The sequence below is a fragment of the Centropristis striata genome, chromosome 23 (genome assembly GCF_030273125.1).
Source record: "Centropristis striata isolate RG_2023a ecotype Rhode Island chromosome 23, C.striata_1.0, whole genome shotgun sequence".
Taxonomy (NCBI): domain Eukaryota; kingdom Metazoa; phylum Chordata; class Actinopteri; order Perciformes; family Serranidae; genus Centropristis; species Centropristis striata.
The window spans coordinates 5082772-5096616 of record NC_081539.1 but is presented as its reverse complement, the minus strand read 5'-3'; the positions used below and the strand labels follow the sequence as shown (position 1 = coordinate 5096616).

Genomic DNA, 13845 nt, shown 5'->3' with positions numbered 1-13845 from the left:
ATATATATATATATATATATTTTTTTTTTTTTTTGAATTTTGAATAGAAATTTCTGTATTATTATTATTTTTATTTTTTTTTAACACTCAAATATAATTATTAGGCTTCTTTTTTTTAAATCAATAAACTTTACAATTTCCATGCTATTATTAAGCTGATATGAATATTTTGTGTTTAAATATCAGTTTTGTCTGTACATTACATTTACATTTAGTCATTTAGCAGATGCTTCTATCCAAAGAGACTTCCAGGAAAAAAGGAGAACAATATAAAGATATTGTGCAATAAGAGCCGTTAGTGCAGCAATGAGGTCAAAAGCCAAAGAGGAATTCCCACCACGGAGGACAATAAAGTCTAATCTATCTATCGCTATATAATATCAATATCCACATATATATATAAATAAATAAATAAAAATAAATAAATATATATATATAAATAAATAAATATAAATAAATAAATATATAGATTTATATACGTTTTTACCTACTGCAATTGCACTTTATAATGACTCTCCTTTTAGTAAGGACAGAAGAATTTTTAAAAATATTTATTTAAATTTTAGCTTAGCTGCTTATACTGTATTTACCAAACTGTATTTTTGCACATGTATATTTGCACACCTGTTTATGTATTTACACACCTGTATATTTGCACACTTGCTGTAACTGTTATCTATGAGTAACAGCTACTAATGCACATGGATCTGTATAGGTGGAATATGTATGTAGACATGTGTTGTGTTGTGTTGTGTGTATGTTGGCTGCTGGAACACCTACATTTCTCTGCTGGGATGAATTAAGTATTTCTTATTCTTATCTTATCTTATATAAATATATATATATATATAAATAAATAAATACATATATAAATAAATAAAATAAAATAAAAATATATATATATTATATTAAATAAATAAATAAATATACATATATATACATACATACAAAGTAATACAGAAATTTCTATTCAAAATTCCTGGAGAAAAAAAATTAAATAATATATATGGTGAATCTGGAAGAAAAAAGTTGTTTTTTTTCCACTTTTTTCTCGTAAATCTGCGACTTTTTTATACATATACATATATATAATAAAAAAATATAAATAAATATATAAATAAATAAATATATAAATATAAATATATATATATTTATATATATAAAATATCAAAAATACTTTGAAAGCGCTGACCGGAAGTCTTGGCCTTTATTTTGGCAGCTTGACGCTCTGGGAGCATCCTGACGTCTTCTCGGAGCACAAAGTGAAAACGCATCTCTGTGAGCTCCGCTTCGTCCTCCTCACACGTTACAAAGCCCACACAGCCTCACAAGGACGGGCTCCAACCTGCGACGCCTTCAGGGACCATTTTTATTCCCGTTTTAATCCCGGCTGCTTCGTTTTTAATTCGCACGGTCAAATATATCTCTCCCTCTCTCTCTCTCTGTTTTTTTTTTTTTTTTTTTTTTGTCCGTGGGATACCGATGGCCACCACCGCCACCGTCCCCCAGCATCAGCAGCAGCAGCAGCGGAGGGCCGTCGGGCCAGCCAGGACGGCCGGGATCCAACCAGCACACCTAGCAGGTCCCTCCTCTCTCTTTATTCTAACATTTATTTATTCTGTGTGTTCACCGGAGCTGCCTCCTGCAGGATGGAGCAGGTCCCTGCCTCCTTGTGAGGACATCTGGTGACACACTGCCTACATCCCACCAGGGTGACTTCTACCTCTCACAGCGATGGGAAATACATTTGCGTTCAATTTAAACACTTCAACGTTGTGTGCATTGAAAGCAACACACACAGACACACACAGACACACACACACACACACACACACACACACACAGACACACATAGACGCATCTCCGAGGTTTTTATTGTGTTTCATCTCAGGTCTGGACATCAGACTGAGCCCTGTGGGACCTTCAAGGGTCTCTGTGTCTTTCATTATGCTGTCTCAGTCAGGGGACAGATTGGACATCTGACACAGTTAATGTGGAGGCAGATGGGGATGAGTGTGTGTGTGTGTATGTGTGTGTGTGTGTGTGTGTGTGTGTGGTGGGGGGGTCATCTGAGATAAAGATAACCTTTATTGATCTTTAACAACAGCACAATTAACAACAGCTGCAAATACATGAGGATAAAAAATTTAAATCTAGCCCTGAAGTGACCCTCGGTGTTAACTCCTGATTAAATCACATGTTTTATAATTTTTTTATATTATATTTAATGCATAAGTGCAGTTAACAACAACTGATGAACTGAACAATTAACCCAAATAATGATACAGTAATGAGCTGATTATTATTAAATATATTTAAAAAAAAAATTAATAGTAATAATAATAAAATATAATTCTTATTTTAATTATAATACAACAATATATAATATACAATATAACACATATATGTATTACAAATTCAATGACTAAAAATACAGATGAAATAATCAGTTGATCAACCATTGTACTATTATTAAAAAAATACTAAAATATTGATATTAAACAACAATAATACAATATAATAATTATATTAATTATAATGATGTATAACATTAATTTATTACAAATTAAATGATTCAAAATAAAGCTGAAATGACCAGTTTATCAACAATTGACAAATATCAACTTTTATTTAAAAAATATTTAAAAAGTCAATATCAAATCTAAATTATTATTATTATTATTATTGATAATAATAATAATAATAAAACAATATAATTATAATAATGTATAACATATTAATTTATTACAAATTAAACAACTACAAATACAGCTGAAATAATCAGTTTATCAACAATTGCACTATTATTAAAAAATGACAAAAAAAGTCTATATCAAATCTATAATAATAATAATAATAATAATAATTAAACAATATAATACTATTAATTGTAATAATATATAACATTTATTTATCACAAATTAAATTACTTCAAATACAGCTGAAATTATTAGTTGATTAACAATTAATTGTTTTATTGTTTTTATTTTTTAAATATCAGTTATGGTCGAGACAGATTTGTGCAAAAAATTATAGTAATCATGAGATTATTTCCAGGAATTTTTAATACAAATTTCTGTATTATTTTGGGTATTTTCATTATATTTTTAACAATCAAATATAATTAATAGGCTTCTTTAAAAAAAAAAAAAACTTTATTATTCCCATGCTATTATTAAGCTGATATGAATATTTTGTGTTTAAATATAATTTTTGTCTGTACATTACATTTACATTTAGTCTTTTAACAGATGCTTTTATCCAAAGAGACTTACAGGAAAAAAGGGGAACAATCAAGATATAGTGCAATAAGAGCCGTTAATGCAGCAATGAGGTCTAGTGAGGATTCTTTAAGGAGTAGAGTTGTGGTGTGGTGCTCGGAAAGAAGATGCTCTCTGAAGAGCTGGGTCTACTAAAGGAGGTTTTTAAAGGTAGAGGGACGCCCCTGCTCTGGTAGGAACTGGTGGTGGTTCCACCAACGGGGAACAAGAAATGCAAAGAGTTTGGATTAGTGGTCGACCGATACAGGTTTTTAATGCCGATGCCGATACCAATTATTTTGACATCAATCTTAACCGATCCCTGATATGTGCTGCCGATTTTTTGGGCCACTCTTCACATTCTGGATCATCTGAAGCAGTTTTACTGTGCAGGCTGGCGGCCCGTCAGGAGGCGTTACAGTAAACAAGTTTTGCGATGACGACAGCTTGTGTCAAGAGTTGAGTGGCGTGTTGAGTTAGGTAAGGTCTGATTTTTCTGATGTTGTAAAGTGCAAAGCGGCATGACCGGATAACTGAGGCGACATGACTGGAAAAGGTGAGTTGGTCATCAATCATCACACCTAAGTTTCTCACCACCCTGGTGGGGGCAAGACACTCGGGTTCTCAAAAGTATCGGTACTCAAAAAAGTATCGAAACTAAAACGTTGTATCCAGATACAATACTCATTTTCAAAAGTATCGAGTATCTGAAGCCTGTTGCCATAGTTGCAGTTTCTTTTTATACAATTTTAGGGTCTTTGTTTTTATCCTTGTGGTATCGAAAATGGTATCGAGTATCGAATATTTTCCTTAGTATCGTTATCGAGTTGAAAATTTTAGTATCGTGACAACCCTACAAGACACAGGGAGTCAATGTTGATGTTGATGTCATGGTGTATTGTAGGTTTAGCAGGGAGGAGCAGCAGGTCAGTTTTGAAAGGTTCAGCTGGAGGTGATGTGCCTTCATTGATGTGGTGATGTCAGAGAGGCATCAGAGACCGAGGGGTCGTCAGGAGGAAATGACAGATAGAGCTGAGTGTCATCTGCATAGCAGCGATAGGAAAAGCCATGTGAGCTGGATAACCTGACCCAGAGAGGTGGTGTAGATAGGGAATAGCAGGGGCCCCAGTACTGAGCCCTGGGGAACCCCTGTGGAGAGGCTAGGGTTGTCAAAAGTATCGATAATCAAAAAAGTATCGATACTAAAACGTTGTATCCGGATACAATACTCATTTTCAAAAGTATCGATGAAAAGTGTTATTTTCTCTCGTGAAGTCCCAGAATGAAGCAGAGAAAAGTCGACTTATCAAGCTTGCCTAATATTTTGCACAGCATACAAAATATTGTTCTAATTGTTATTGTTTATTGTATTTATTTATTTTTTGCACTACCTCAGACCTGAAGCTTGTTATCGTAGTTGCAGTTTTCTTTTTGCACAACTTTTTATTATAAATATTTAACCTGTGGTTCTGTTCATTTTTACATGTTGCATTTTTCTTGTTGTTAAAAATATTTCTGTTAAATTTTGGGGTCTTTGTTTTTATCCTTGTGGTATCAAAAATGGTATCGAGTATCGAATATTTTCCTGAGTTTCGGTATCGAGTTGAAAATCTTAGTATCGTGACAATCCTACAAGACACAGGGAGTCAATGTTGATGTTGTGATGTATTGTAGGTTTAGCAGGGAGGAAATGACAGATAGAGCTGAGTGTCATCTGCATAGCAGGGATAGGAAAAGCCATGTGAGCTGGATAACCTGACCCAGAGAGGTGGTGTAGATAGGGAATAGCAGGGGCCCCAGTACTGAGCCCTGGGGAACCCCTGTGGAGAGGATTCACTGAATGAGCGTCCTGTGTAACCGTGTCTCCCTCCTGCAGGCTGAAGACGCCCTCACCACACCCCGCTGCCTTAACTGACCTTTGACCTCGCTGCAGAACACCAGCCTCCTCTCCATCGAGCCTCCTTCACGATGCCGCCACCGCCGCAGATCGTCCACTGCTAACGCCTGAACCATGACAGAGAGCCGGCGGAGGAGGGAGCTCAAGAGTAAACAAAAACCATGTGAGTGTGGAGCCGAAGACGTCAAAGGAAACCAAAAACTGGCAGCTTTCTAACATGTAGAGGAAGACGGCAGCGACGAATGTTGATTCATCGGCTGGAAAACGACAAACACGACCACGATTGTCTCTCCAAACCATTTCAGTGAAAAAAAAAAAAAAAAATCAAAGACAGACAATAAGATTGTGTTAAAGACGACCAAATCAATCACACGAGATTGTAAAAAACAAACCACGCTGGAGTAAAACTTGAGGAGTTGAGAAGGAGCCGCGATGACGCACCTCCACGCCGGCCTGAGCTCCGAGACGACGGAGAAGGCTCGCCTCGAGCTCAACGAGAACCCCGACACGCTGCACCAGGACATCCAGCAGGTACACACAGCCGCTTAAATCACATTATTTCATTATTATAATCATGAAAAATAAAAACTACAGTCTGTATATCAGTGGAACCCAACACTTTTCCTGTTTATCATTATTTCATATTATATTTAATCTATAACAATAACAGCACAGAACAACTGATAAACTGGACAATTAACCCAAATAATGACACAATAATGTAAATATATTACATATTATATATTAAACTTTCACTGTTCTACATCTCTCTTAAGATGATAAGAGTTTAATTTAAGAGCTGATATCTAGACAATTTTCATGATTTTCTTGATAATGATTTTGGTTATTATCAATAAAATCATGTTAAATGTCTAAATATCAGATATCAGCTCTTAAATTAAACTCTTATCAGCTATTTTTTTGTTGTTTTCATTATATTTGTCCAAACAAATGTACCTTTAGCTGTACCAGGCATTAAAATGAACAAGAAACTGAAGAAAACAAGGGTAGTCTAATAATTCCTCCTCCTCCTCCTCCTCCTCCTCCTCATCCCTCTCCTCCTCCTCCTCCCTCCTGTCTCTCCTCCCTCTTTTTCTCTTCCTCCTCCTCTTCCCTCTCTCCTCCTCCCTCTCTCCTCCTGCTCCTCTTCCTCCCTCTCCCCACCTCCTCCTCTCTCCTCCTAATCCTGCTCCTCTTCCTCCCTCTCTCCTCCTCCCTCTTTCTCTCCTCCTCCTCCCTCCTCTGTTTCTCCTCTCTCCTCTTCCTCCCTCTCTCCTCCTCCTCCTCCCTGTCTCCTTCTCCTGCTCCTCCTCTCTCCTCCTCCCTATCTCCTCCTCTCTCCTCCTCCTCCTCCCTCTCTCCTGTACCTACATGTCATAATTTGTGTTACCAACCATCGACCTCTTCTCCCGTTTATGTTGGAGAACTAATAATATAAAGTTATTATCCATAAACGTATTATTTTACAGGTTTTATTTACTTGTTTTTATGAGTTTTAGACCTCCCTCCTGTGGCGCCTCCTGGTGGTGACCTCCTGTAGGGAGCTAAATGTCCTGACAGCAGCTCTGTGTCTTGTCTTTCCTCGAGGTGCGGGACATGATCGTGACGCGTCCGGACATCGGCTTCCTGCGGACGGACGACGACTTCATCCTGCGCTTCCTGAGAGCCAGGAAGTTCGACCAGCTGGAGACCTTCAGGCTGCTGGCCCAGTACTTCCAGTTCAGGCAGCAGAACCTCGACATGTTCCAGAGCTTCAAGGTTAGAACGCTCTCGGTTCCACCCTCCGGAGAAGGAGGCGCAAACGTGGTCAAACGTCGTTTCCACTGACGTCGGTTTGACTTAAATCGCTACAAAGGAAACTTTAATTATCACAGAAAACTAGAAACGAGGTCTCAGTCCTTGTTGAGGTTCCTCTCCTTGTCTCCTTCCCCTCCATTTCATTTCATCTCCTCTCCTGTTTCCTTCCTTGCTTCCTTTCCTCTCCTAGTTAATTTTCTCCTCCTATTTCATCTCCTCTGCTCTCATTTCCTTTTCTTTCCTTTCTTTGTCTCCTCTCCTTGTCTCCTTCCCTTCCTTTTTCATATCCTCTCCTGTGTCCTTCCTTGTCTCCTTTCCTTCACTTGTTGCCTGTTGTTTTGTCTCCTCTCCTTGTTTCCTTTCCTTGTCTCCTCTCCTTGTTTCCTTTTCTTTCCTCTCCTTGTTTCATTTTCTTTCCTGTCCTTTTATTTCCTTCTTTCCTCTCCTTGTTTCATTTTCTTTCCTCTCCTTGTCTCCTTTCCTTGTTTCCTCTTATTGTTTCATTTCCTTGTTTCCTCTCCTTGTTTCCCTTTCTTTCCCCTCCTTGTCTCCTTTCCCTGTTTCCTTCTTTCCTCTCCTTGTTTCCTTTTCTTGCCTCTCCTTGTTTCCTTCTTTTCTCTCCTTGTTTCCTTCATTCCTCTCCTTGTTTCCCTTTCTTTCCTCTCCTTGTTTTCCTTTTCTTTCCTCTCCTTGTTTCCTTGTCTTACCTCTCCTTGTTTCCTTCTTTTCTCTCCTTGTTTCCGTTTTCTCTCTCCTTGTTTCCATTCCTTTTCTTTCCTCTCCTTGTCTCCTCTACCTGTTTCCTCTCCTTTTTTCCTTCTTCTCACTCCTTGCCTCCTCTACTTGCTACCTTCCCCTTCCTTTTTTTAATCTCCTCTCCTGTGTCCTTCCTTGTCTCCTCGTTTCCTTTTCTCTCAGTCACTAAAGTGTAAATATTTATTTATTTGTTTGTTTGTTTGTTTGTTTGTTTGTCAGGTGGACGACCCCGGGATCAAGCGGGCGCTGATGGACGGTTTCCCCGGCGTGCTGGAGAATCCGGACCAACACGGCCGGAAAATCCTGATTCTGTTCGCCTCCAACTGGGACCAGAGCAGGTAACACACACACACACACACACACACACACACACACACACACACACACACACACACACACACACACACTATTGAGTGAGAACAAGGAGCCTGATGAGTCGTTCAGTTGGATCGTTGTTGTAGTTAAAAGTCACAACGTCGTCACACTCTCTTTAACTATTGATGGACTGATGATAACCTCCCACTCCTCCTTTTCCTCTTCCACCTCCTCCTCCTGTTCCTCCTCCACTTTCCTCCTCCTCCTAATGCTCCTCCTCTCATCTTCTCCACCTCCTCCCTCCTTCTCCTCCTCCTCCTGTTCCTCCTCCACCTTCCTCCCCCTCCTTCTCCTCCTCCACCGTCCTCCTCCTCCTTCTTCCTCCTCCTCCGAATGCTCCTCCTCTCATCTTCTACTCCCCCTCCTCTTCCTCCTCCTCCACCTTCCTCCTCCCCCTCCTCCTTCTTCCTCCTTCTCCACTTTCCTCCTCCTCCTAATGCTCCTCCTCTCATCTTCTCCACCTCCTCCCTCCTTCTCCTCCTCCCCCTTTTCCTCCTCCTCCTGTTCCTCCTCCACCTTCCTCCTCCTCCTCCTTCCTCCTCCTCCACCTTCCTCCTCCTCCTTCTTCCTCCTCCTCCTCCTTCCTCCCCCTCCTCCTCCTCTTCCTCCTCCTCCTTCTTCCTCCTCCTCCACTTTCCTCCTCCTCCTCCTAATGCTCCTCCTCTCATCTTCTACTCCCCCTCCTCCTCCTCCTTCTTCCTCCTCCTCCACTTTCTTCCTCCTCCTAATGCTCCTCCTCTCATCTTCTACTCCCCCTCCTCCTCCTTCTTCCTCCTCCTTCTTCCTCCTCCTCCACTTTCCTCCTCCTCCTAATGGTCCTCCTCTCATCTTCTACTCCCCCTCCTCTTCCTCCTCCTCCACCTTCCTCCTCCTCCTTCTTCCTCCTCCTCCTCCCAATGCTCCTCCTCTCATCTTCTACTCCCCCTCCTCCTCCTTCTTCCTGCTCCTCCTCAGGAACTCCTTCACAGACATCCTGCGGGCGATCCTCCTCTCTCTGGAGGTGCTGATTGAGAACCCGGAGCTCCAGATCAACGGTTTTGTTCTCATCATCGACTGGAGCAACTTCTCCTTCAAACAGGCGTCCAAACTGACGCCCAACATCCTCAAACTGGCCATCGAGGGCCTCCAGGTAAACGCCACACCTGGTTACCATGGAGACCTGACCTACTCTCTACTGCTGCTCATACTTCTTCCTGTGTCTCCTCTCCTCATGTCCTCTCCTCGTCTCCTCATGTCCTCTCCTTGTCTCCTAATGTCCTTTCCTCATCTCCTCATGTCCTCTCCTCGTCTCCTCATGTCCTTTCCTCATCTCCTCATGTCCTCTCCTCGTCTCCTCATGTCCTTTCCTCATCTCCTCATGTCCTTTCCTCATCTCCTCATGTCCTCTCCTCGTCTCCTCATGTCCCTCTCCTCGTTTCCTCATGTCCCCTCCTCGTTTCCTCATGTCGTCTCCTCATGTCCTCTCCTCGTCTCCTCATGCCCTCTCCTCGTCTCCTCATGTCCTCTCCTCGTCTCCTCTCTGTGTCCTCTCCTCGTCTCCTCATGTCCTCTCCTCGTCTCCTCTCCTCGTCTCCTCTCTGTGTCCTCAGGACAGTTTCCCGGCCCGGTTTGGAGGAATCCACTTTGTGAACCAGCCGTGGTACATCCACGCCATGTACACCATCATCAAACCTTTCCTCAAGGACAAGACCAGGAAACGGGTAAAACACACACACACACACACACACACACACACACACACACACACACACACACACACACACACACACACACACACACCTTTTCTTTTCATCTCTTCTTCTTCTTACTTTGTCTTTTGATATTTCACACTTCTCCTTTTGATTAACACTCCTCTCCTCATTTACTTTATCTCCTCTCCTCGCTTTCTCTCCTTAACCTCCTCTCTGCTCTTCCACCCGTGGTCTACTCTCCTCCACTTGTTTCCTCTCCTTGTTTCCTTTCCTACTCTTCTGTCCTTCCCCTGTCTCCCCTCCTCGCCCCCTCTCCCTATGTCCTCTCTTTATCTCCTCTCCTTGTCTCCTCTCTTTATCTCCTCTCCTGACAACTTCTCCTTGTCTCCTCTCTTTATCTCTTCCCCTTGTCTCCTTTCCTTGCCTCCTCTCCTTGCCTCCTTTCCGTGTCTCCTCTCCTCGCCCCCTCCCCTCTCCTCCCCTCATCTCCTCACCCCCTCTCCTTGTCTCCTCCCTTTATCTCCTCTCCTTGTCTCGTCTCCTCGTCTCCTCTCCCTATCTCCTCTCCTTGCCCCCTCCCTTTATCTCCTCTCCTCCCCTCCTCGTCTCCTCTCCTCCCCTCCTCTCCTCACCTCCTCTCCTTGCCTCCTCTCCTCACCCCCTCCTTGTCTCCTCTCCCCTTGTCTCCTCTCCTTGTCTCCTCCTCTCCTCCTCAGATCTTCCTCCACGGGAACAACCTGAACTCCCTCCACCAGCTCCTGCAGCCTGAGTGTTTGCCCTCAGAGTTTGGAGGGACTCTTCCTCCGTACGATATGGGGATGTGGGCTCGGACGCTGCTGGGACCCGACTACAACGACGAGACGGAGTACACGCTGACCTACGACGCGCTGCACGTCAGGGAGAACTGTGGAGGAGGAGGAGGAGGAGGAGACAAGGACATGATGAAGAGGTGAGGAGGACGGTCAACTGGGCCGTGTATAATATACTGTATATTATATTGTGTATTATATTGTGTATTATATTGTGTATTGTATTCTTAGTTCATTCTTGTGTCCCATTTTATTTCCTTTCATTTCCTAGTTTTTCTCTCTAACTGACCACACATTGTTCTAATGTTTTCATGAGTAAATGTAGACTTACAACTTTATTTTTCTCCTTTAAAATGATATAAAAGAAATCTGCTGGCTGGAAAAGTCACAAATCTGAAAACAGCGACAAAGCAAAGCAAAGCAAGCAAATTAATTTATGTGGAGATTAAATATAGATTTCGAGGTCATTTTATTATTATCTTTTCATTATATATACATTTTTTTTAATTAATTTCTATGTTTTAGAAGAAATTAATGTCCTTTCTTTTTATTTATTTATTTATTAAGTTGCATATTTTTAAAAGGTTTAAACATCTATTTTTGGTCATTTTGTGTCTTTTTTTTGATCATTTTTACATCTATTTTTGGTCATTTTTTATCTTTTTTGATCATTTTTACATCTATGTCATTTTGTGTCTATCTCGATAATTTTGTGTCCTTTTTTGTATCATTTTTACATCTACAGTCATGGAAACATTCTTGATAATAACCAAAATCATTATGAATAAAACCATGTTGTGTTATGTCACTGAGACAAACCCAAGACTAGAAAAGACTGATATGAAACAGATTACTACCTGAAACTGAACCATGGAGATGACTCCAGTAAAACTCCTAGATTTACTAAAGACTTTCAGTTTTTACTCTGGGACCGGGGACATCTTTTGGTTTAAGCCCAGCTTTATTGTGAAAGGAAACGAGTCCTGATCCTGATTTTATTAGGACTTTTACTGCAGTGAAGGATCTGAACGTCTGTGTGTTTCAGGTCTCAGTCGGCGGTGGAACCAGGAACTCTCCGACAAACAGACAGAGAGACCAGCACGCCACTACTCGCCCTGGACTGAACACACACACACACACACACACACACACACACACACACACTAGAGCCGTCTCACACACACACACACACAGATCTATTAAACACACATGTACAGACAACAACAAACCACAACACCCACTTTGACACAGCTGCGTATTTAGCTGGTGGATTTGAACTCGTCCTGTTGACCTGAACTCTGACAGCGACTCAACTTCCTGTACAGGACACACACACACACACACACACACTCTCTCTCTCTCTCTCACACACACACACACACACAGTCTGTCCTGTCTCTGAGCCGTCTGATGCCTCCCAGCGGAGCCTCGTCCTCTCCAGCCAGCAGCATCTCTCCTCAACGTTTTGTTAGTCACACACACACACACACACACACACACACACACACACACACACACACACACACGCACACACGCACACACGCACGCACACACGCACGCACACACACACTGAAAGGATGAGAGAGAACAGATTTCAATCATAATAAGTGAGAAACATTTGTCGCGGTTGACACCAACAAGGAGAAACTTTAATGGATCAAACTCTGGTTTAATATGAAAAACTGATTTATTTATTATTTATTTATTTATTTATGATGTAAACCAGCTGTGGACAAAACAACACTTCCTCTCCTTGTCTCCTCTCTTCATCTCCTCTCCTTGTCTCCTCTCCTTACTTCCTTTCCCTGTCTCCTTTTCTTGTTTCCTCTCCTTACTTCCTTTCCCTGTCTCCTCTCCTTGTCTCCTCCCCTTGTCTCCTCTCTTCATCTCCTCTCCTTGTCTCCTTTCCTTACTTCCTTTCCCTGTCACCTTTTCTTGTCTCCCCTCCTTACTTCCTTTCCCTGTCTCCTCTCTTCATCTCCTCTCCTTACAACTTCTCTTTATCTCTTCTCCTCGTCTCCTCTCCCTACTTCCTCTCCTTGTCTCCTCTCTTCATCTCCTCTCCTTACCTCCTTTCCTTGTCTCCTCTCTTCATCTCCTCTCCTTGTCTCCTCTCCTTACAACTTCTCTTCATCTCCTCTCTCTACTTCCTTTCCTTGTCTCCTCTCTTCATCTTTCTTAGTCTCATCTCCTTATCTCCTCTCCCTACTTCCTCTCCTTATCTCCTCTCCTTGTCTCCTCTCTTTATCTCCTCTCCTTGTGTCCTCTCCTTATCTCCTCTCCTTGTCTCCTCTCCTTGAACACTTTCCCCCTTTTTTCACAAACATTTTCTCAGTTTTCTGACATTGTAGAATAAAACATTTGTGTCGTTTTCTGGGTTTTAGAAGTGAAAACGCTCGCTCGGCTTAAATTTGTGGTGCGACAGAATTAAAACACAAATCATGATTTAATCCCTGATTAAAGATAATCCTTGTTGGTGAAACTCTTGAAATGTTTTTTTATCTCCAGTGTTGCTGGTTTCCTCCGTCACTCCTCTTCGTTCTTTATACCTGCTGGATTATTTCTCCTCAACATGTGAACTAAAAACTTTTATGTCCTGATAATCTGAAAGGAAACACGTCCACATCTGTAATCAAAAGGAAAAGAAGCTTCACTCTGGTAGAATAACGCCACCTTTCCTCCTCAAGAAACAACAACAAAAATCTACTTTGCACAAGCATTTCAAAATAAAAGCACCGCACACGTCGCCACCAGCCGGCAGATATTAAAAGCGGCTCACGTGCATGAAAACGTTTCTACCAGAGTGAAACGTTTCTGTCTGGATAAAAGAGCTGTGAAGACACGACAGGATGCCAAAATATCACCTTTAACCTCGACTGCAGAGAAGGGAAAGATTGTTTTTATTGAATCTAACTTATTATTATGAAGATTGTATATTATTGTTATAAGTATTATGACACTGCAAAAAAAACACACACACTCTTGGCCGCTTTTATCCCGAAGTATTTAAAGTGAAATTATTGTTATATATAATCATTTTAGAGAGAAAAAAACCACGGAGGAACACGTGCAGGTTGATAGTTTCACTTTATGATATAAAATGTGGATTACGTGTAAAATATAAAGGCCGAGTGTGTGCTGATTGTTTTTTGCAGTGTGTTTGACTCATCATCAGGGCTACACTGAGCAGTGATCTGGTCTCCACTCGACTGTAATGTATTTCCTTTCAATGAATGTATAGAAGTAAACATTTACACCAA

The 13845-nt window shown here is 41.4% G+C and overlaps 1 protein-coding gene across 1 annotated transcript; it reads left to right on the top strand.

The window, feature by feature from the left end:
• Positions 1-1223: 1223 nt before the first annotated feature.
• On the top strand, positions 1224-13542 carry LOC131962120 (clavesin-1-like). Its single transcript, XM_059327087.1, has 8 exons — positions 1224-1582; positions 5137-5688; positions 6745-6915; positions 7930-8048; positions 9040-9214; positions 9675-9785; positions 10493-10725; positions 11631-13542. Exons 2-8 carry the CDS (start codon positions 5590-5592, stop codon positions 11707-11709), a joined length of 987 nt encoding a protein of 328 aa, XP_059183070.1. The 5' UTR covers positions 1224-1582; positions 5137-5589; the 3' UTR covers positions 11710-13542.
• Positions 13543-13845: the final 303 nt, after the last annotated feature.